Consider the following 23,908-nt stretch of genomic DNA (forward strand, 5'->3'; position numbering starts at 1 on the left):
ATTGTCACATGTGGAAACTGTTTAAGCTTGCTAGTAGTCAGATATCACAGAGGCTTCTCATCACCATGTGCAACACCATGCAGCTGGCACAAGTTGTTTTAACACCTAAATAAAACATCCCATAAATACTGCAGTTTAGTATATTGTATGTGAAATAAAAACACATTATTTTGATGCTTTACATTTACTTAAAGTGAAAACTTCCAGTTAGGTATTCCATGTTTCCAAAATGATTTATTTTGGTTGTATAAAACAAAGTTGCAGTTTAGTACTGATCACTTTTGGCCATTCAAATCCAAGTCTTTTTTTTCTTCTTTTTTTTAATTATAGAGTTTTTGGCCCTTTTTTAAAATGCAACATTGTGAAATGTTAAAAACATTGTGTAATTGCTGGGTTGATATAGCGAATCATGAAAAGGCATTTCTCTTATTGGTTTCATGATTTTAGTATAAAATGACAAAAGCAGTAATGAAAATGGTACATTACTTGCTTAGTGAAGTTGAAAATGCTAAACAAAAATGCCCCCCTCTTATTTACATTCTTATAAACCTTTATTGTTGTGCAAGAGGAATAAATTGTATGCCAACACATCATGGAGTCCTCATTAACCAACGCTTAGAATTACTCCTGTTAAACTTATCCATATTTACAAATTGTTAAATCCAACCAATATGAACATTAAAACTTAAAGTTGCACTGTTCAATTCCAATGTCTGTAAAGGTTTTTGCAGGTTCATGAAATGCCAGCAACTGTAAAATGATGAGTTGACTACTTTTCGCACAATGTTTCATCAAATTTGTACCAAGGCTACCTTTAATGAGTGAAAATATTTGGTTTACTTGAACTCATAATAAAAATCGTGTTTCAGAGTACCTGCTCTGAATGTTCTGGGATTATGATGCAAATACAAAATGGAAAATGTTGCTGTATTATGATGCAAATACAAAATGGAAAATGTTGCTGTATTAATACATACACTCCATAAAAAGCAAAAGTATGATTTGTCGAATGTTTATCTGTCTTCAAATGCTGATGCTGGCGAATTATTGAGTCTACTGGATAGTACCTAGTACAATTAATGGTTTCATAGAAGCCTGGCTCTATAACCATTGTTAAGCAAGATTGTGGTGAAGTGGCTCATGTATAGAATTGTGCTTGAGCTCTTTTCTAAGTGTGTTGAAAGCCTATACATAGTGTATTGTTGTTCAGAGCAAGCTCCATTTTTGGAGAATGTGCATGTGGGCGTCTAAGATTCCAAAGAGTCTCCACCATCGTCTTGTTTAGAGAGAGATCTCCAAGTTGACGTCTACCACCATCAACTGCAAGAAACATCATAACTGTATCCAGAAAGGCAGTCAGTGTATCACCATTTAGGTTATTTTTAAGTTGTATGTCTATCTGTTCATGACTTCTGAGCAGGCTCCCCTGGTGGTCCAGGTGGTCCAGGCGGCCCCGGTGGTCCTACAGCGCCTTGTTTTCCTACCAGTCCTTGAGGTCCATGTACCCCTGGGAGTCCAGCTTGTCCCCGAATTCCTGGCGGTCCTTTGGGGCCAGGAATTCCATCCTTCCCAGGAACCCCCATATCACCCTTCAGTCCCTTTTCAGCACGAGGCCCTGGTTGCCCTAAAGACCCTTTTTCTCCCTTAAGTCCTGGCCCACCTTTCATCCCAGAAACTCCTTGCACACCTTGATCCCCCTTAATTCCCATAGCGCCCTTTAATCCTTGAGGTCCACGATTTCCTGCAAGTCCCCTGTCTCCTTTCAGTCCCGATACACCCAGAGGTCCTTTGGCTCCCGATTCTCCCCTGCTTCCCTTTGGACCTGGTGGACCAGGCATACCTATTAAGAATCCAGAAAAAAAGACTTTAGACTCTTCAAGAACATGCAAGTGAAGCTATTTTATAGACACTACAGCAGGGCTCTTCAAATCTGGCCCTAGAGGATCACTGGTCCAGCAGAGTTTAGCCCCCAACTCTAATCAAACGCCCCCAAACAAGCTAATCAATGTGTTCAGGTATTGATCAGTGTTGGTGTTAAACTCTGCAGGACAGTGGCCATTCAGGACACTACAAGTAGATAACAACCTTTCAGAATAGTGAAGTTCTGGATCAGCTTTGCATGACTGGTGTCTACAAGCTTCATCTCCTCCATCACCAATGATAGGTTCCTCACATCAGCATCGAGGCGCACATTCAGTATCATGTACTGCATTCTGAGAGTGTCGGCTAGGTGAAGAAGCAGCAAGACTGTGTTGTTCAAGTTCTGCAAATCTTCAGTGTGACTGCCCAGTCTGGATTGGCAAGAGGAACTCTCTATGTTGATATATTTGTACATGCTCTGAACATGGCTGACGGTTGCATTGATGCTGGAAGAAACTGTGTCGATCTCCATTTCAATGGAGTTCATTCTTGCATCCAATGTCACAAATCGCTCCCCGGTCCGGTTTTCATAGTACTTCGTGTGGTACTGGTGGTCATGCATGTTCTCCTCGTGTTCGTCAATGTAAGACGAGACGTTGTCCAGTTGCATCTGAATGTTCATGACTTGCAGAGTGAGGTCATGCACCATCTCTGAGCTCATGCTGATTCGCTGGTGAGTGGCAGAGACGCCACTTTGAACGGCCCTCACGGTCTGCATGGTTACGCTGGCATTGGATTTCAGGGCACTTAAAACTCGGCTGTAATTCTGCCAGTCTGCTGTTATTTTTTGAAGCACCAAGGTCTCCTCTTCGGCCTTCCTCTGAAGAGCACCTATCCACGACGCACTAAGAGCAACAGTGGTGTTGACTTGTTGCATTGTGGCCTTCAAATCATACTGATCCTCAATAAGGTTTTTCATCCCTTGATCTGTTTCATTAATGACAACCTGCCAGCCTGTTACCTGATCCAGGTATTGGCCCACAGACTGGTTTATACGCTTAATGATGATTCCATAAGTCTGGAGATCTCTCGTCATTCTGTTGCTGGATTGCGTAAGGCTTTGCTGAGACTGGATCGCCTGGTCCAACTGCTGCTTTTGACCGAGTACCATCTTCTGGGTCTCCTCAAACTCCTTCTTCAGTCTGGCAATCTCCTCTTGGAATTGTGCAACATCTAAGCAGTTGGAATAGTTGTTTGCAGAGCTGATATCTACAATAGAACCACCAAACCATGAATCTCTTGTATTGCTAACAAAAAAATACACTGCAGGAAAATGCAATTGTGTTTTAACAGTCAGAGCTCTCTGTGTGCACAGCTGTTTCTTAGGTCATTATTTCAGTTATAAATGATTTCTCATGAGTTTTTACTCTCTGAGGGGTTCACCGACCACAGGAAGTGAACCGAGAGATTAGATAAACAAATTAGATAAATCTAGCTAGCCTATTTTAAACAGAAGCAACTGTGTGAAAACATGGTTTTCTTTTTGCAGTTTGACTTTCCTGTTGTAGATCAGTGTTTTATCGTTAACTAAAACAAAAACTATTAAAATAGTTTTTGGTAATTAAAATTAAGCTTAAATATGAAGCTTTTGGCAAGTTTAAACTGAAGTACTAAAATTACTAAAAATGAAAATTTCAAAGTTTTGTAGAAATATAAAAAACTAATAAAAATGACAAAAGCACATTATAAAATTATTAAAACAAACTAAAATTTAAATGAAAAATGAAAATATATTTAAAAAAAATCAAATTATAAAAATCATAAATTAACAATACTAGTATATAAACAACATATAATAACACTGTAATGCCTAGCAGTTCATTTGGTAAAATTGATGTACCATAAAACAAGAATTCTTACCTTTTATACTCTCCTGGACTTTGGAAATGTGTTTGTGATAAAATGATTCCTCTTCAGATAAGTTGTCAACTCTCCTGAAGACTGACATGACAAATTTATTGATATTAAAACTGTCATTTTAGAGAATTAAGTGATGAACAACAATCAAACAAGCTAGCAAAAACATTTTTGATAGGAATTTCTAATTCTAATAAAAAAATGTGACATTGCATAATATTGGAATGTTGGAACAGTTTAAGTGATCTCAGTTTCCTTAGAGAATACACAGGTTTGAAATTCTTTTCTGAAGCTTTCTTCACACACCACGACTTAATCTTGGACTATGGGGACTGGTAAAGTGTAATGGACCCTCGCTTGTGGTTGTAATTTATTTTCCAGCTGTATGTCTCCATGTCACCTGCTGTATTTTAAAAAAGTGCTAAAAGGACATTGCTTACTTTTTGTCACTAAACAGGATGCTTGAGTTACTTGATTTGACTTGTCTTGGGCAAACTTCAGATTCACTTCCTACATAACATTCTTTAACATAATAGCATGCATATTACACGCATAACTGCTTTAACAACATTTTTGAGGAGTTAAAGCAATATGAAACAGATGTGTGGCATCATTCTGAAATATCTTGTAGTTAGGCCTGTTTTTTTCTTTAAATTAACCATCATCTTGTCATCATATTTAACCAAACAACATTCTTCTTGATTTATTTTGCCACAGTTTAGCTATGTTGTGGCCTGATGTGGTAGTATCCTGTCAGTGCGACAATGACTTGTTCTTGTCACAAAGGTCTTGTTGGAGGCCCATTGCATTTTAAATATGGATTTGTTGTTGTATGTCATAATATTATTAGGAGAAACTTGTGTAAACGTCTTGAAGGTATATGATTCACAGTTATTTCACTATTGACTTTTGTTATGCTTTCATGCTCGTAAGTGGGGCAAAAGATTCAGATCTGGCATATAACATCACACATGACGTGAGATTTAGAGTGAAGCTCCACACAGGGAAAGGTTTTGGCCTGCTCCTATAAAATCTGGAGATTGTTGACTTTATGAGCATAATGCTGAATCAAAACCCACACTACATGCTGTAACCATGTGTCTGATGGATGAAAATCAGCGTTTCCTGCATTCCTTTTCTCTGGCCCATATCTGTCTCCATTCCAGCTGTGTGTCTTTTCATGTGGAAATCCTCAAATTAATTTGATCCATTTCTGATTAAAGAACCAGTTTTATATCTACATTTCAACTTTGATCGTTCACCTCACCAAGAAAATGATTGTGTTGAAAACACGGATTATTAGTGATAGTGTTGCAGTGCCGTGAAATCTTACCAAGGGTTGCCAAGACGGCCACTGCAATGATGAGCAAAGCTAAAAAGCCATAGAGCATTTTGACAGCTAGCTGAAGAGAATGTGTCTGCTGACATTTCATACATCCTCCTCTTGCCCTTCCTGTGTACAAAAAAAAGACACTCATTCTCATTAAGAAACCTGGTATTCCTGTCAGATCTGAAATTTATTAGAACCATTATATACTAACTGTTATAAAAAAAAAAAACAGTAAAGAGACTCTATTCAAATTGGACGTGACTAATAATTCAACTGAGCTTGCAAATTCGGTAAATGAATCTTTTCAAAGCCTAAGTGTAGTCAAGAACTGAACATTTAAAACAGATGGACAAATCAATCGCGAACAAAACAGAGGGGGATAAATGCCGACATGTACATGAAGAGTTCAGATGCAAAAACCTCTAAATGCCATCTGAAATTTCCTCCTAGAATGATCATTTTTATGAAGCTTGTATATTTAAGTTCAGTAATTTCACTTAAATGGCAATGAAAATTACCTATTAATTGCCATTTAAGTGAAATTATTGAACTTAAATATACGAGCTTGATAAAAATGATCATTCTAGATGAAAATTTCAGATGGCATTTAGAGGTTTTTGCATCTGAACTCTTCACATATAAACACTTAAAATGTATTATATAAGTCAGACCATAGAAAAAAAAAAGTGTCATATTTGTGGAGATTACAGACATTCAGGCAACATAAAAAAAAACACTACTGTATAACTCCTTTTTCCTAACTCCATCTTTTGTACTCTGTAATGCCTCATTAATAAGAAGAGCAATACGCTTTAAGAAAGATGATTTTTCTAACCTCTCAGGGGAGGAATTTCCTCTTCTTCTCCAGTTAAGTCCTCCTCTACAAAGAGAAATTGCACAAAACACGAATAAGTCACGGCTTTACAATTTATAACATCATACTTGAATGTAATCATAATCCTATTAAATCATCGTTCAGCGTATTGGCTAATCAAACACAGTTCTTCTTGAGACTCATCATCTACCTCCTGCACAGTACAAAACACTGTACCATCATATTTCCATAATGTCAGGTCTCAGAGTTTAATTGCAGGAGATTATAAGAGGACAACTAGATCCACTGCAGGGATTAAGTACACACTTGGTCTTATAACTCTATATCAAGAGGGTCCAAATAAAACTGAAAGAAGAGAAAGTCTCCACATACCATTAAAAAGCTGGTTCTCGTAGCCACAATAGCTATCTGCAAGAGAGGGGAGGAAAAGCAGCAGGGTTGATGTATGTGTTTGCAAATTAAGGTCAATAGATTGAAACTTATCTCGGAGAATGATGATCACATTCGCTTTTTCAACAGAAACAATAAATCAAACTAAGAGTGGAAAAACAATAAGGTCTGCTTGCTAGTAAAAGACAAAAACTTGGACTGATTAGTACTATATGGGGTCACTTTTGGAAAGAGCCTTATATGAGCACAAATACACAAAATTGGTGAGGGAAGTATTTTTTTTAACTAAATCTGATGGGATCTTTTGGAGAATTTATTCCGTCTGGGTGGAATTAAAAAAAATAAAAATAAATTATATATAAAAATATTATAAAAAATGAAATGAATAAATATTGAAATATTTCTTGGCTGCAACACCAAGGCGAAGAGCTGCAGGCTTTGGGTGGGAAACACCATTGCTGTTCTGGCCAAATGCCACAAAAATAAAGAAGGTGTGGTGCAGGACATAGCTATGAATAGAAAAAAGGATAAATGTTATTGCATACAGCACAACATCTGGAAAAGCATTGTCAGCAGAGGGTTATTCAGACTAAGCTTATTTCAGCCACCCATGACGGTTAGTGACCTAATTAGCTGATGACTACCTGGAGAAGTCCAACCAAAACATTGTATGAGGTGCTTCACGTGAGGAAAAATTTGACTATATGCCATCAGAACATCCAAGAAGCTTTATCAACAATGGACAAAGATAAAAAGGAGTTTTCAAACTGAATCATGAGGGAAGACCTTGTTAAGCCTGTTCCATTTTATATACTACTTGAGCACAAACATCGAAATGTGTTATGGTCTACAAGACCACCTATCTTCCACAGAGCTTGCTATCCCAAGGGAAGAAGGAATACACAAAAAGCAAACAGAAACAAAAAGCGTTGTAAGGTTGCAATCTACCATGTTGCAAAGTCATGGTTTCTGGAGACAAACCAGGGTTTACTTAAAAAACAATGGGAAAAATTGGGCATCAACTGTCTGAAGAAACGCAGCACTTTGTGAAAAAAGTTTGACAAGTTTAGAAGCAAACCACACAAAGGAATGATGACTCAACGTCCCTATACCTTGCAGCTGAAGAGCACTGGGTTGGTACTGAAGGTCCTGAGAACAGAGTTGTGCCAGTCTGAGAACTGGAGGTATGCCAGTCATCCACTGCCAATGCTGTTAAACATCAAACTGTTTTTTCTGTATCGGACACTATTGTTCAGCAAGCACTTTTAAAACAACATCCCTCAATAGCACAGTCTCAGGGAGTTTGCACCTGCTTCATTTTCTGTTTGCTTAAAATCTTGGGTCTGTATTTTTCAAACCTCAGGCACGTCTTGGAGCCATGCTTTGCATGCCAAACCTGCTAAGCTCATGGTGAGATTGTTTATACCTACTACTCAAGCCGCTGAGGTCAGGTCTACCGGAGCCAGAGTGCTAGGCAAAAGCTTGTTGAGGGAGAAAGTGGAGAGACTTTACATATCCCTACCAATCCTGGCTACACCGGTGGCTCGGAAAAGGCGCAACCTTGGGTCTTGTGGTAGCGTGAGTGTTGCCAACAGTACAGAGGAAAAGGAGGGGAGCCTCCAGTCTGGTCTGGATGTCTGAATTCCCCTTGAAAACATTGCTTACAAGGAAAGAACCATTGAAAAGCACTATGGCAGGGTCAAGTACTTGAGAAGTATGTAAAGAGGCAGGATATTTAATTAGCTTGACGGGTCATTCAAGGATCTGGAGGAAATGGAAAGTTTCTAGATTTCGTTAGAAGTCTGAGAGCATAAGGGCAACATGCCAGTGTTTGGTAAGGGTGGGCAGTCAAAATTCTAAATACAGTTATGTGATGTAAACAAAATTTAAACAAGGAGGCAGTCTTCAGTTTGCATGTTATGCAACAATATAATACAGTAAATGGAACTAAAAAAATAAAATAAAATAAAAAATCTGGCCAGGTCTGCTGTTTTCTCTCAAAATCAACAGCATTTGTTGACCTTAGAACATTGATATTTTAACTTGTCTGATATGGTGCACTGTAAAAGAGTATGATCCATTTAACATTAGTATGGACACAATTTAGGTAGCATTTGAAGGATAAAATCTTAAAACATCAGTTATCTCAGGTGTACAGCGCAAGTAAAACAGTCCACTTGGGCAGATGTTTAACAGTATGTTAACAACCAGCTATGAAAACAACATCTGTGCCCTGACCAAACATTACAGGCTGAAATTTCATTCTTGGTCTTCGAAACACTGAGAATAATTAAAAGCACATGAATTGCAATGGTGGCATGTACTAATCTGAGATAATAATATATTGTCAGTGCCCATTCTAAAGACTTGGTCACCAAGATTCACTTACTCCATCAAAACATGGTTGTCAAAATATTTAGTCTTTTCTTCACAATATGTAATTTCTTATGAGGCATCCTTTCAGCTATCCTCTTTTCCACAAATACAGAAAGGGCAACAAATGTTTATACAACTCAAGAGTTGAGAACTCTTTGGATAAGGCTTAAGAGGATATCTCATGTCAGAACTTCACGATGTCAAAAGTTTGAGGTTTACCTCTTCAACACCTTCTACAGAGGCCAAAGATGTCTGAGGATTCTCCTAATCCTTCAAATCTTGCAATGTAAAGCTACTTTATGAGGCATTCTCAAGGGTAACTTCAGGAGCTTTGATGTCCAAAAGAACGAATTGGCATAGTGTACATGATCTCAAAACTGTGGGTTAAAGAGTTTGTCTAGTGTTCCCATGCCTTTGAATTGATTCACTTTGCTGAAAAGCACCAAAACACAGGACACATACAGTAATACTGGTATTATGTGACCAGATGAATGCAGTGGGTATAAAACATCTGACAGGAATGCCTGCAACTTGAGATGGGAAGCAGAGGCAGAGGGCAGGGTCTTTCTAAACCACAGAAACCCAACCACAGCTAATAAAGACAAGTGTCTCTACACTTCTACTTGACGTACAACTGCTTAAAAAGTATGTGCAGAGTTCAACCATAAAGTTCAATGAAGAAAAATTGAAAACATTCTTACTGTATATTGTAGTTTATGAAAATAAAGGAGTTAAAAAATGGAGGTGAATCTCACCCATCTTTAGATGTCTGCATGTTTACAGTCACACATTAATTACATTAAAATACATGTTCTGGGATGTTTTACAGCTTCTTAAAGACAACCTCATTAGGCTTTAAAAATCCTTTGATTCTTGTCTTTAAACGTACAGTATGGGATTTTTCGCCACTAGGGGTCGCTAACCTATTTACAATAACAAAGGCGTTAGGACGGTAAGGTGTTAGTTTGTCTGTATGAGACTAGCAGTAAGCTAGATCAACATTAGAATAACATACAGATCATATTCTGACATTTTATCATTGTTGAACTATATAACATTGATTAGTTTTATGTAAATGTGCTTAACTGTTTAATAAAGTACATGTAGGAGCGGTCGAAGTCTCAGACGTGGAGCTCTCGATTATATACTGTCTATGGGAGCTCTCGGCATCTTGAAAACACTGCGCTGATATTGATTCTCATTTTAGTTCTCCTTTTTTATCCAAAGTCTGCTTGCCATGGTCCATAATGTTTGAACGAAACAACAACAGCGTGCAAATAGACATTGCGAACTACACAGTTTGTCCGCGTCAGTCGCTTTGGTTACTATTAGAGGGCTCTGGTTCATAGCTCTGGTTGCCATGGCAGCACGAACGGAAATCAGGGATAACGTGGATATGATGCTATTGACGGCGACAAAACGGAAATAAAGAAACGGGACGTCACTTCGAATTAAATTACAAATTTCTCCTGGTTTGAAAGTTGTTGGAAACAGTCGGGATAATGTAAGTACACAACTAAAAAATATATATAACATAGATATAGTGATTTTTGCTATTTTTAAAGCAAAAAAGTGACATATTGTGCCTTTAATGTAGAATCTGATTTCACCAAGTGCAATATGTTCCTGGATCTACAACTTTGTTGATCCTGGAACAACATTCCAATCAACCAGACAATACAGTTTATGTCAACTTTAGGTTTACAACCAGTGTTAGGTGCTTCTACATCAGGCCCTTTTTACACCTGCATATGTTTCATTAGATCTGATGCACTTCAATCAGATGTAACTAAGAATAAGAAGAGCCTGCTTGCCCCTTTCTGTCTATTACAAATAGATTCATTGGTCAGATCTTGGGAAAACAGCTGAAGGGAATGTATGCGTGTGCGGTTAACACTGGCTCCACACCTGCTGCCCACACTTGAAGAATGAAGAACTTAAAATCGCACATCTCTCACAGCATGAGGAATGCATTAGGAGCCATACTCTTTCATGAGTCTGGTTTATGCATTAAAAAGAGAAATGTTTATCTTCATTTTGGATACGTTTCCAATAAATTCAAGATCCTACCACCAAAGGATGCAGATCCACATGTTCCACTTGCCTTCAAAAAGATCTCGCTTGCCTTTTATGAAAACCAATGGTATTATATTATTCTGTGTTGAATAAAACCAGCATCTAAAATGTTGCCCCATTGGTATGAGTCTAACTGAAAATTCAATAGCAAATAGTGTCAAGCTGAGAGTGGTGAAGGTATGATGTATTTTGCGGTCAAAATAACAGAACCACAAACTCCCATCCAACATCAACAGCTCCCTGCTTTCTCTAGAACCTCGGAGTTTCAGTTTTGAATGTGTGCTGTCAGCACGCTCATGTTAGCCAGTATTTACAAGTATTTCTCACATGAATAAAAAAAAAAAACATATTAGTCAAAGTATGAATCAATAAAAAGAAACATTGCTTACCTTTCATGTTGATTCTGTAAAACACCCCAGGTCAGTTTGGCAAAGACGAATGTGGAGACTTGAGACCAAATATATTTCACCTGTCTGAACGTTCAAACTTGGGATGTATTTCAAAGACTCATCAGACTCCAGAGCATCAGTCAAGAAGAATACCGGTTTGCTTACAAGAAATAAGTCACTAAATCTGCAGACTAATCCAATGTCGAGGACACTTGTGGGCACAGCATCCAACAGCTGGTGTGTCAAGAGGAACCCGCTATAACATGCTTCCTCTTTGCTATAGAACCAGTGGAAAGTAATACCTTGGACAGTAACCATGTGCAGCTTTGGGAAACATGCCGGAGAGAGGGAGTGATTGTTTCTGTGTGGGAAAGGGAGGGAGTTGATGAAGGGAGAAGGAGGAGAAAAGGAGGTGGGACACGGTGCATGTGCTTCAGTGAGTCAGTCTTGAGCACTGGCCTAATTGTTAACAAATGTCTGGTATTGGAGCAACAGGCACCTTTATCTTCTGTGGCCTCTTGTTATTGGAGATTTACAAATTATGTTTGCCAAAAGGGACATGCTGTTCTTCAAGAGTTTGTTGTTGAGAGGAGAGAATAAATATCATTGTGCTATTAATGAATGCAAAAGTGCAGATTCATACTATTTGTCTCAACTACAGTGTATATATGCTTAAAATACCATTTTTGTTCTATTGAGCAATATTATCATTCAGTTTGAAGTTAATTCAAGTCATGTATCTTTATACAAAGGAATAAGGAAATGAGAATTTGGTTCACAAAAAAGTTTGGAAAATCTATATGGACAAAATTCTTAGTAAATCCCATAAACCGGGATTTATTGATATATTAAATTAATTAATTTTTGTGATATTGTGAATAAAAATATATTATTTTCAATAAAAACTATAGTTATAGAGGGGGGAAGAAAAATTATTTCAATTTATCTTGATTGTATGTGTGTTTTTTTCCATTTTGATATAATAATAAGCTATTAATTTAAATACTTTAAAGTCAAACTGTGCCCGTTGAAAGTTTTCTGATTTCAGTAATTAACAATATTTCTGTCCGTTCCTTACACAAACTATTGCATGGCTTCTTCAGATTTGGAATATAGCGCACAATTCATATGGGCCACTTTTATTGAACTTTTTGGATTTTGACAGTCATTATATGTATAAAAAAGAGCAGCATGAACATTCTTCAAAACATATTGTTCCACAGCAGAAACAAAGTTTTGTAACAAATGAAGGTGAACTATTATTTTGGGTGAACTATTGCTTTAAGACCATGTGTTTGTAATTTTTAATTATCTTATTTGAAAAACCAACAAGTAATTCATTGCATAGAATGTGATTCGATTTGGGTATCTATGGTCTATGCCTTTGTAAGGCACATGACTTTTACCTCTTTTCGGTACGCCATTCTCCTTACGCTATTCTCCTCCAGACACACACATATCTTTGATGGCTTGTGTTTCTGATTAAGCATGTGGGATTCATGGTTCCTGTTAGTATTAAAAAAATGGATTAATTAAAACCATCTAAAAGACATTAATCATGTATTAGCCAAAAGTCAAGAAATGTCAAGCATGGCCTCAAATGCATTTACATCACAGAATTATACAGTTAAGGTGTTATCAAGACAGAAAGGTCAAATTAGAACAGGAGATTCCTGGAATTATGTGTCCCATATTAACATTTTGCAATGACGGATTCCATTCATGGTGCTGGGATTTGAAAAAAAAAAAAAAAAAAAAATCATCCTCATGTGTTCAGTCAAAAACAAGCTCCACCTCAAGATCATTTGTCTGTTATTGTTCCGTGATCACCTACAGTAACAGAACAAAAGTTGAAAAAGAGAAAGAAAAAACATGAGACACAAAGAAAGAAGATAGTAAAAGTGCTGTCTGACAAGAAGAGTTACCTTCACTTAAAGTAATTAGAATGTAGTACCATGGTACTAAATAAACATGAAAATTTTCACATACCATGGTGTTTAAAGACGACCATTGTTAAACCTTGGGACATCTAAAAAATATGATGGTAATATTATGGCTATATAGTACTTACTTGATAGTATTCCTTTTAGCCATTACACTCGCAAAGCAGCTCTATAAATAAAGAACTGGACTAAACTAAATTAATCAAAAGGGTATGATTTTTCTCATTTAACTTGAGTGCAAGCTCTCACTTGGATGGTGTTCATAGCTCACTATTTTAGCTTTGTTGTTAATATTTGTGCAGATGTGAAAACAAATGTGCTTTCAATAAATTATCTGAGATTGATTACGTTTTTACAGGGGAAAGAATAATGACATGCTGACAGCTAGTATGCAATGGCATTTAAAGATGTTGTGCAATTGTAATGGTTACGGCTTAAAGGTATATCAAATTTCACCAGTGTCAAATATTATTGAGCTGTTGGATTAAAGGAGAACTCCGGTCAATTTTAACATTGAGCTCATTTTTTTGTACATTTGGAGTGCTGTCAATACAGAGAACAACGACAAAAATCGGTGTTGCCTACACCGAGTTATTCTATGTTTAAAATTTGCACCCTGTTGACTTCAATGGGGCAAGTACTAAACCTGCTTTTAGCCTCTTAACATCCTTGATGTATCATTACAAGTGCACAGCTAATGTGAGTGATTCCTTCAGAGTGAACACGAGTGAATCTGACTGCAGTAGATGTGAAAGAAATGTATAATGTATGTGAAATGTATGTGTAATACCTGTGTTTACATCCTGTTTTTCGGTTGAAGTCCAAAGTAGTCGATTGCCGAGTTCACGCGCATAGGTTTAGTACCTATGCGCGTGAACTCGGCAATCGACTACTTTGGACTTCACCCGAAAACGGGATGTAAACACATGTATTTGCGCTGGCTTAAATAACATCATTTTTATACATTTCTTTCACATCTACTGCAGTCAGATTCACTCGTGATCACTCTGAAGGAATCACTCACATTTTCTGTGCACTTGTAATGACACATCAAGGATGTTAAGAGGCTAAAAGCAGGTTTATTACTTGCCCCATTGAAGTCAACAGGGTGCAAATTTTAAAAATAGAATAACTCGCTGTAGGCAACACCGATTTTTGTCGTTGTTCTCTGTATTGACAGCACTCCAAATGTACAAAAAAATGAGCTCAATGTTAAAATTGACCGGAGTTCTCCTTTAAGAAGCAACTAAAAAACAACACATATTTAAGTGGATGAGAGGTTTAGCAGATGATCTGCTGTTAACTGTGTACCTCCATATGGGGTGAAGCAGTGTTAGCATGCATCAAATTACTCCAAAACCACCAGCTTTGATCTGCTTGCCAAAACCGTAAATAATGCCAGCAAATAGAGTAGTGTTTAATAGACTAGTGTGAAAACCATCTGGCACTTAATATGCTTTCAAACTGATTCAGACGACTTCAGAATTTGTAAACAAAATTTTGCACAGCTGTTCGGTTCTGGGGAAGAATACCATTTTTTTTCTATAATGTCGCTTCATCTGTTATGCATATTTATGAAGATACTGTTGTCATTTATTTGATAGGAAGCAGCCTTTCTGCTTGTGACCCCACAGCTATGCTTTCCTTCCCAGTCTCGGACTTTCATATGAGTTACTGCCACCCAGAGGACATAACTAATGTTACAAGGAATAGTTCACCCAAAAATAAAAATTCTGCCATTATTTCAATTATATAAAAAGGTACACTATGTAACTTTTGGCCCTCTAACAGTCCAACATTGCTTCGGCTCTGTGTGAGTGTGCGGATTAATATGGTTATTCTACTGCTCATAAAACATCCACTATTAGTCTTAAACGATATAACCAGTTTAGATGGAAAGGATTTCAAGCTGACTAGCTGAAGACGTTACTGTAGCTATACCCATTAATAGACACGGTACTTCCTTGAAAATAAATTCTAGCGCTACAAAAACCACAACGAAATTATCTTTCGCTAAAGATAATGATCCATCCATCTTCTCCCGCTTATCCGGGGCCGGGTCGCGGGGGCAGGAGTCTAAGCAGAGATGCCCAGACTTCCCTCTCCCTAGACACTTCCTCCAGCTCTTCCGGGGGGACACCGAGGCTTCCCAGGCCAGCCGGGAGACATAGTCTCTCCAGCGTGTCCTAGGTCTTCATAGGTAATGATTTGCAATGAATTTTGTACATATTGCATATGCCATCTCAAGATCTTTTACAACATATCAAATCCCTCAGTTCTCGCCATCACTGAAAAGCCAAGCCAATGTTGATTCTTGTTTTATTACGAGTTCGGTTGCGTTCTCTTTGCTAGCAGACTCTGTTTGCCGCTTTAAAAAAACAAAGAAAAACTGGTGATTGCCTAAAGGTTGGAGATTTAGAGTGATCCAAGCCTTTCTCACTCTTTGTGATAACATCTAAACTATGCTACTCTCACAACACACCTGCGTCAAAGTAGCCGGAGCAGCTTTTCTCTTTTCGGATATGACGAGACACGCACGGCCGAGTGACATATGTATGCAATATTCCACGAAAACCATCCCGACAGGCCTAAAATATAAACACTTATAAAAGGCTTACCATAGTGAATCAGGGTAAGACAAAAACATGTTTGGGGAGAATGACTGATGATGTATTTACTCTATTTCCATTTTGCTAATTTTGGACAAAAAAAAAGTTACAAAAACTGAAAATGGGGTAAAAATAGAAAAGGCAATTTCTTGAACCAATGGCAGGAGAAACAAAATGTTCTGGCAAAGTTAACGTGCCAATAGATATGAAACCACTGTGCAATCGCATTTAATATGCCAAGAAATAGGGTGGAACGTTTAATACTTTACAGCATGCTGTGAGTGATATTGACAGAGGAGGACCACTCACTGGTATTGTTTATGAGGTGAGATCTCCATTTGAGAGGACAGGGGTTAAAGGCGGCGATCAGGTCATATTTGCTGGATGCAAATGAAATACGCCTGTTCTGTTGCCACTAAGAAAATGGAGCCACATAATTAAAACCACAAGGTATTCAGTCAATGTCCAAGACCCATGACTTAAGTTCATTCATTTGATTTTTACATATTCTTTTACATGTTCAGCCTTGTGGAGGTGTACAATTTTGTCTCTAGTGTCTTTGGACAGCTTTTTGGTCTTGTTAGTAGTTGGATTCTTACTGATTGTTTGGGGTGGACAGGTGTCTTTATGCAGCTAACGACCTCAAACAGGTGCATCAAATTTAGGATAATAAATGGAGTGGAGGTGGACATTTTAAAGGCAGACTAACTGCCCTTTGAGACTAACCCTTTGAGGGTCAGAATTCTAGCTGATAGATAGGTGTTCAAATGCTTATTTGCAGCTGTATCATACAAATAAATAGTTAAAAAATCATATATTGTGATGTCTGGATTTTTTTTTTTTAAATTATGTCTCTCACAGTGGACATGCACCTACGATTCAATTTCAGACCCCTCCATGATTTCCAAGTGGGAGAACTTGCAAAATAGCAGGGTGTTCAAATACTTATTTTCCTCACTGTATATATATATATGTATATATAAATAAATAAATAAATGTATATATATATATATGTATGTATGTATGTATGTATGTATATATGTGTGTGTGTGTATATGTGTATGTATATGTATATGTATATATATATATATATACAATAATAATAGTGATGCTTACCTTAGCAAACACCATTAACTAGATAAAGAAAACTGAGTGTAGGAGTAGAACAGATCTTTTACTGTATTGTATTTTATGAGTAGGATGACCTGACAACATTTTACAGATGCATGATATTCATAAAGAGGGAGTGTTTGTCTGGCCGTGTTGGTTGTTTGTACAGATGTTGTGTGGCCGTAGGGGAAAGTATGGGTTTAAACACACTCCTACAGAGAGCAACATCACACAGCGTGAAAAACAAGCTTTGAATCACCTTTGCCTAAATTTCAGAACATTATGAGCTGTGCTTTCCTGATATTTAGGTTCCTCTGGCTTTGTCACAAATGAACTGAGACTAGGGGACGAACGCTACCTGATGAGCTATGACGTGATTAGTGGACTGAAACACCGGTTTCCATCCACTGCAGGAGTGATTTTCTGTGGTTGTTGCCCAATGTTAATGTGCAATATGGAATAAGTGAGGACATGTTTTGGTCAAAGCACACATAATAATCTCTTACAAAATAACATGTTTATGTCTGTGAGCATTATAAGTCTCAGAGTAAGTCTTTCCAGAAAGTCTTGCAGGTTTCACTGACATTTTTGCCTTTTCTTTTTTGTTTTAACATTACAGTGAGTAATAATGTTACATAACCGGCAGAATAAATAGCACGTAAATGAAGCCACCTGGGTGACTAGACTATATAGGGGCAAATGTCGAGCGTGTCTATTAAACTTAGGCTTGTATAACCTGCAAAAATCGGCATATTTTTCTTTTTACTTAGTTTCAGAACTGGTGTTCTACTTCCTAATGATTCACCGGATTATTCTCTGCACCGTTAGAGCAGATGTTATGTTAAGGTGATTCACCACTGAAAGTTGGAGCTATCTGACAGTAATGAGTTATCCACATACTGTATTTTCCGGTAAATTCTAGAAGCCATTTTTCCCGTAAACCTCATGTTTAGTCAGTGTCCCAACAAGCACAATGAGATTAGCAAAACGGTGCAATATTGCCCACTTCTGGTCAGAGAGAGCTTCTGCTGTTGAGAATAATAGTTTCTGGAACCGTCCAAAGCCACAGCCATTCTCATCCCGTGAATCACGTTGTCAACATCACCCAGCCTCCCAGTATATAAACAAACCAGAGGAGGCACAGTCCATCTGCAAGGAAGAAAAAGCATCAAAGCAGGGTGAGTACAGAGAGCACATTAAAAGAATGTTATATAATTACGGTTTCATAGGTATTATTATATAATATCTTAGAATATATACATATATGCGAGTCATTTTTTATATTAAGATTACAGTGATGTAATACCTTTTTAGTGTTTAATGTACTATAAAATTGCATTGTAATTGATGCTACATTTATGCATATTACCATACAACTGAGCAATAACCCACTGCTGCAAAAATGTAAACAAGATTCTGTTTGTACAGTTTTACTTGGCATGAGATAGCATAACATATCATTTATGCTGTTTATGAATTACAATGCACCCTCATGTAGTAAACGTCATCCAAAAAGTCTGTCTGGGCTGTTGGAGTTTGTCTACCCTAGGCGAATTTGTATTGATTTTTTCATTGCAGAGAGGAATTTGTCTCGCAGCCACAAGCTGATGAGGGAACTAAGCTAAGGTCAAATGCATTCAGAATGCACACTGTGCCCTAGCAAGATAACAGTAAACAAAGCAAATCTCCTCACTCAGAACAAGCCATCTGTGTGATGCACGTTGTTTCTTATAAACACCACACGCCAGAGACGTATAACTTCGTTCCAAAACAAATATCACAAGATTAGGCACAAGGACAAGATTAATTCAAACAATGGGAACAAGAAGATAAAATGAAAACTTTTTGAGGAACCTCAAGGCTGTTTAATTTACGGAGAAGTCCATTTGCCTTAAGATTTCTTTCCATTCATTGGCTCATCCTGTTAACATCTGTGCATGTTTCTTATGTAACTAGGCTCCTGGTTTAACTTGGCCGAGTTGGGGTTTCTATGTACACGTACCCAGAGTAAAATGAGGAAACTTATCTCCATGACTGAGTCAAAGCTTTTATGATGTTTGCTTGGTGTGAATTACGAATCCAGCAGCAGCTGTTGAGGACCAATGGCTTGTCTTACTGTTCAGAAATGTCCAACATGATTAAAAGTGCTGCGTTTTGAAAAGGGTAGCTTGGAATCACACACATTTTTGCAAACTCACGAAAGTAGGATTAAGTTTTGCCAGAACAACCGTTTTGAAAGCTTTAGTGAAGGGGATTTGCACTCAAATCCATGTAATCACCGAAGGGAACATATAAACGTTCAAAGGGTCACAAGTTTGCTGCACTTCCACTGATTGTGTTCTTCAAATCCTTATGGTTTGATACTGGTTAAAAGGATAGTTCGCCCAAACATGAGTCATCATTTACACAAACCTGTGTGTGACTTACTTTCTTCTGCAGAACACAAAAGAAGATACTGTTTTTGTGCATACAGTGAAAGACAATGGGGTACAAATTAGCATTAGACCCCATTACTTTCACTGTACAGACAAAACACTGCTTTTTTCAAAATATCTTCATTTTTGTTCCACAGAAGAAAGAAATGCATTCAGTTAGGAATGATATGAGTGCGAGTAAATGGTAGAATTTTCCCTTTAACAAGTTGTAGCTGAACTACTATCTTAAGGGAGAGTAAATAGTATTATATTTATACTTTTCAAAAAGGACTAAGATAGTACAAAATGACACAATAAATCTGTTTGGGCCTCTGCTCGGAAACATCAAGGTCACAGAAAGACACTGACAATATTTATTTCAGACCTATAAATAGGTACACTGATACAGTGGATTCATTGTCCACACAGTCTGTAGGACAGTGTCTCGCAAAACACGCATTTTTTAAAGTGTGGGCTTTGCAATTGTTCATGGTCATAAACTTGCTGAGTCACTTTCACCACAGCTTAATTGAAAAATAAAGCTTCACTATTGAGTGACCCACTATTTCCTGACCTCTGTTCACAGCTTCTGTACATCAGGACATAAGCCGCCACCAAAGATGAAGGTCTCGTGGTCTCTGCTGGGGCTTTCTCTACTCTACCTCTCCGCAGAGTGTCTGTTACCTCCAACTAAAGAGGAGCTCAGCAGTAAGTGTGTGTTAGATTAAAAAAAAAATGCTGTGCAGACATGTTGTGAACAACCACAGGACAGTAATATAACCATTATTGCTTTTTGGCAGAGATTTCAGTGCTTGGTGAAAAGTACCTGGATAAGCAGATTGAAAATGCCATCACTGGGGTGAAGGAGATGAAGACTGTGATGGAGCGATCAGCAGAGGATCACAAAAGATTTCTGTCTGAACTGGAGAAAACCAAGCAACAGAAAGAGGTGAGAGAGCCTAAATAAACTCAACTGAACAAGCATAAACAATGTTATAAATTTTAAAAAGTACATTAGTTTATAGTAGCTAATGTGAAATAATAAACAAAACTATACAGCATTTATTAATCTTGGTTAAATGTAAATAATGTACATAATACAATTTATACAAGTTGTATAAACTAACATTAGGCAACTTATTATGAATTAACAATGAACAACAATATATTTATAACTTTCCATTAACAGATCAAAAAATGCTAGGGGAAAAAATTATGTAGATTATTTACATACAGTATATTAATGCATTTTTAACTACTGTTCATTTATACAACTTGAAATATTAATTTATTATGAATTAACAATTAACAATAGTATATTAATAATTACCATTAACCTATATCAATAATATAGGTACATTATGTAGATTAGTTACATAATATACATATAGTAATACATTAATATTTCAAGTTGCATAATTAACATTAGGTAATTTATGATAAATTAACAATTACATAGATTAATAAATGCAGAGAAAATATTATTTAGATTAATTATATATTCTACATATCTAAATGCTATTAAGATTTCAAGTTGTATAAATTAACATTAGGTAATTATTAATTAACAATGAACAAAAGTATATTTTAAGTATTATTTTTAACCTAGATCAATAAATTCTGAGATGTTTGATGTATATTAAATACAGTACATAACCTATATACAGTATATATATATATATATATATATACACATATACTGTATATAGGTAATGCATTGTTAACATGTCAAGTTGTATAAATTACCATTAACCTAGATCAATACATGCTAATAAAAATTGATCATTGTTACTTCATGATACCAATGCATTAACTAATGTGAACACATATTGTAAAGTGTACTTATATAATGTAATGGCATTCGTACATTTTCAAGTGTTACTTAAGTGTCAAAATATTTTCTTGAGCCCCTGCAGTCATAGTCACTTTTTATAATATATATCATGTTTTATTCTTTTTTTTTTTTTCTTGTGCTATTCCATTATAAAGACTGCTCTGAAGATGGCTAAAGAGATGGAGGAGAAGCTAAGTGAGGAACAGAGCATGTGTAATGAAACCATGCAGGCTCTGTGGGAGGAGTGCAAGCCCTGCTTGAGAAAAACCTGTGTGAAGTATTACTCGCGCACCTGCAGCAGTGGAGCTGGCCTGGTGGGACGACAGGTGAGACGTCTGCACAAACATCCCTGCAATAATCCTGACCTCATCCTGGTGTTAGTATCCATCCCTCTCTTTTTCTGTCTTCAGCTGGAGGAGGTTTTGAACAGGACCTCTCCCATCTCCATTTGGATAAATGGGCAGAACATTGAGACCCTGGTGGATGAGGACCAGCAGCAGACCAGGCGCTTCCAGGACCTGGAGGAACGGTACACAGAGGTTGCCGATGGAGTAGACAACATCTTCACGGACAGCATGAGGGTGTTTGACCACATGCATGCCTTCCAACAGCCCGGCTTTTTCCCCAGTCCATTCCGAATGCCCAGCATATTCGGCAGACAGGACGCAGCGACCAGCCGGTTCGCTCGTATCTACAGGTCCCCCTTGCATGACCCGGAGTTCCACAGCTTCCACAGCATGTTCCGCCCCATGATGGAGATGGCAAGAAACATGTTTGAGTCATTCGGGCCCTACATGGGAAGTGATGTGGATTTCCCCACCGAAGGTAAATTTCAGAATCAACAAGTCTTGATGTAACAACACATACATTGTTAAAGGTCACACTTAAAGGGGTAGTTCACCCCCCAAAAAAAAGTATTCTGTCATTTACTCACCCTTGTGCCATTGCTAAACTGTATCGGTGTGTCTGAAATCAAATACTTTCTTTACTATATATATTATGCGAAAAACAGTATGCCAAAAGAGTAGTATGTCTGAACGCATAGTATTCGAAAAACAGTAAGCTAAAGCTGTCATTCTACACACATTCATACCATATAGAACATAATTTTTAACGGTCGTGAAGTAAGTTTCAAACCAAATGTACTACTTACTATACAGTATGCGATTTCGGAAGGAGCATGTGACTTTCTGTTTTTCTGCGGAACACAAAAGATGATATTTTAAAGAATGTTATGACCAAACAGATTCTTTTCCTATTGACTTCCACTGTTTGCAATTGTGGCAATATGCCAATGCACCCTACAATATCCTATGATATGATAGCATAAAATAGTGCTTACAAAACTATGTTTACTTACAGACTGCTTATACTCCAGATGCATTTCATTTGTAAACCTGTATTCACAGATGGGAGAGTAAACGAGGACGTTATTATATCTAAACCATTTGGAAATGATAAGATGACCTGCAGGGAAATTCGCCGCAATTCGGCTGGCTGCATTAAACTAAAGGAGGAGTGTGAGAAATGTAAAGAGATCCAGCATATTGGTAAGTGCAATATTAAAATGCCTTGATTTCATGTTATATAATCCAACACAGAACTTACAATATTTTGGTCCCAGTTTGGGATATTAAGAGAAATCACAGTCATCTAACAATTAGGGCCTTGTTCTCTTCCTCAGACTGTTCTGGAAAGAAGCCTCTGGAAGGCCTCGTGAAGGAGGAGCTGGAGAAGGCTCTTGCCAGGGCTGAGACGTTCACCCAGGAGTACAACAATCTGCTAAAGCGATTCGAAGAGAAGATGTTCAACACCTCTAGTGTGCTGGACCTGTTCAACAAGCAATTCGGTTGGGTGTCTTCTCTAGCTAACCACACCAAAAATGAGGATGGCTTCTTTAAAATACAAGCAGTAGGTCCTAATTATGTGATTCAGACCCACTGTAACCCCTTTCACTATGCACATCACTCAATCACCAACATTTTATGTGCAGGTGATGTCAAAAGGCTCAGATAATGTAGAGGATCCAGCTGACACTAAAGTGTCAGTCAGACTCTTTGACGGGCCAGATATGAGCTTCACAGTGCCAGGAGACATTCCCTGGAGCGACCCAAAATTCTCTGAGGTGGTGGCGCAGGAGGCTTTGGACCATTACAAACAGAACACTGTGTGAGTTATTACAGCAATATTTCCATTTCGGTTCATTTTAAAACTTACATGATTAAATAATTATCAAAACCATTAATGCTTTCTTCTCCAGGGTCACAAACTAAACGTTTTGGAGGGCGGGTACTTTCCAGTGAAGATGATCATATCTTTTCTCTGAAAAGCACTTGAGAAGATCCTTATGAATTACTGCTATATTAATATTGACAGATGCTGTGCTCATGTAGCTGGATTTCTGTTGTCTAGCATTATTCCTTCTGTCTCATCCTATTTAACGTTCAGAGACCCTACAGAGATTGAATAGAAAAAGTGCTTACGAACATATAATCAACTGTACATTGACAAATATCAATAAAACACAAAATTTCAGATTTTCTTCATCTCTTAATGAGCTAAAAGGTGGTGTAAAATTGCCAGGATAGCAGTTTCCATATGTTAATAAGAGTAAAAGGTCACCTCCTATAACATTCATTCACTTTCCTCCCATGCTGGAACTTCCAACTTCCATCCAAACAGCAGAATCCAATGAAACCTTAAAAACAAGGCTGAAGACACATCTTTTCTGAGAGGACTTTAGTAATTCATTGCCTAGGATTAATTGCACTAAAAAAAAATAATAATTATGCGCTGTTCTGCATTTACTCTTCTGCTCTAATTTT

The 23,908-nt window shown here is 37.4% G+C and overlaps 2 protein-coding genes across 2 annotated transcripts; one reads left to right on the plus strand and one right to left on the minus strand.

Annotated features, from left to right (window-relative positions):
• Nucleotides 1–218: 218 nt before the first annotated feature.
• Nucleotides 219–11,526, minus strand: scara3 (scavenger receptor class A, member 3). The gene is made up of 7 exons (XM_081379387.1): nt 11,174–11,526; nt 6,315–6,350; nt 5,943–5,987; nt 5,111–5,230; nt 3,781–3,861; nt 2,086–3,129; nt 219–1,840 (listed from the first exon to the last, which is right to left on the minus strand). The coding sequence occupies exons 1-7, from the start codon at nt 11,178–11,180 to the stop codon at nt 1,404–1,406; spliced, it is 1,770 nt and encodes a 589-aa protein (XP_081235513.1). The 5' UTR covers nt 11,181–11,526; the 3' UTR covers nt 219–1,403.
• Nucleotides 11,527–17,835: 6,309 nt separating this feature from the next.
• On the plus strand, nt 17,836–23,620 carry clu (clusterin). The gene is made up of 9 exons (XM_081378516.1): nt 17,836–18,013; nt 19,836–19,957; nt 20,050–20,198; nt 21,239–21,409; nt 21,494–21,908; nt 22,493–22,633; nt 22,768–22,994; nt 23,077–23,252; nt 23,344–23,620. Exons 2-9 carry the CDS (start codon nt 19,870–19,872, stop codon nt 23,354–23,356), a joined length of 1,380 nt encoding a protein of 459 aa, XP_081234642.1. The 5' UTR covers nt 17,836–18,013; nt 19,836–19,869; the 3' UTR covers nt 23,357–23,620.
• The last annotated feature ends 288 nt before the right edge of the window (nt 23,621–23,908 follow it).

Source organism: Scardinius erythrophthalmus (genome assembly GCF_964197995.2).
Source record: "Scardinius erythrophthalmus genome assembly, chromosome: 11".
Taxonomy (NCBI): domain Eukaryota; kingdom Metazoa; phylum Chordata; class Actinopteri; order Cypriniformes; family Leuciscidae; genus Scardinius; species Scardinius erythrophthalmus.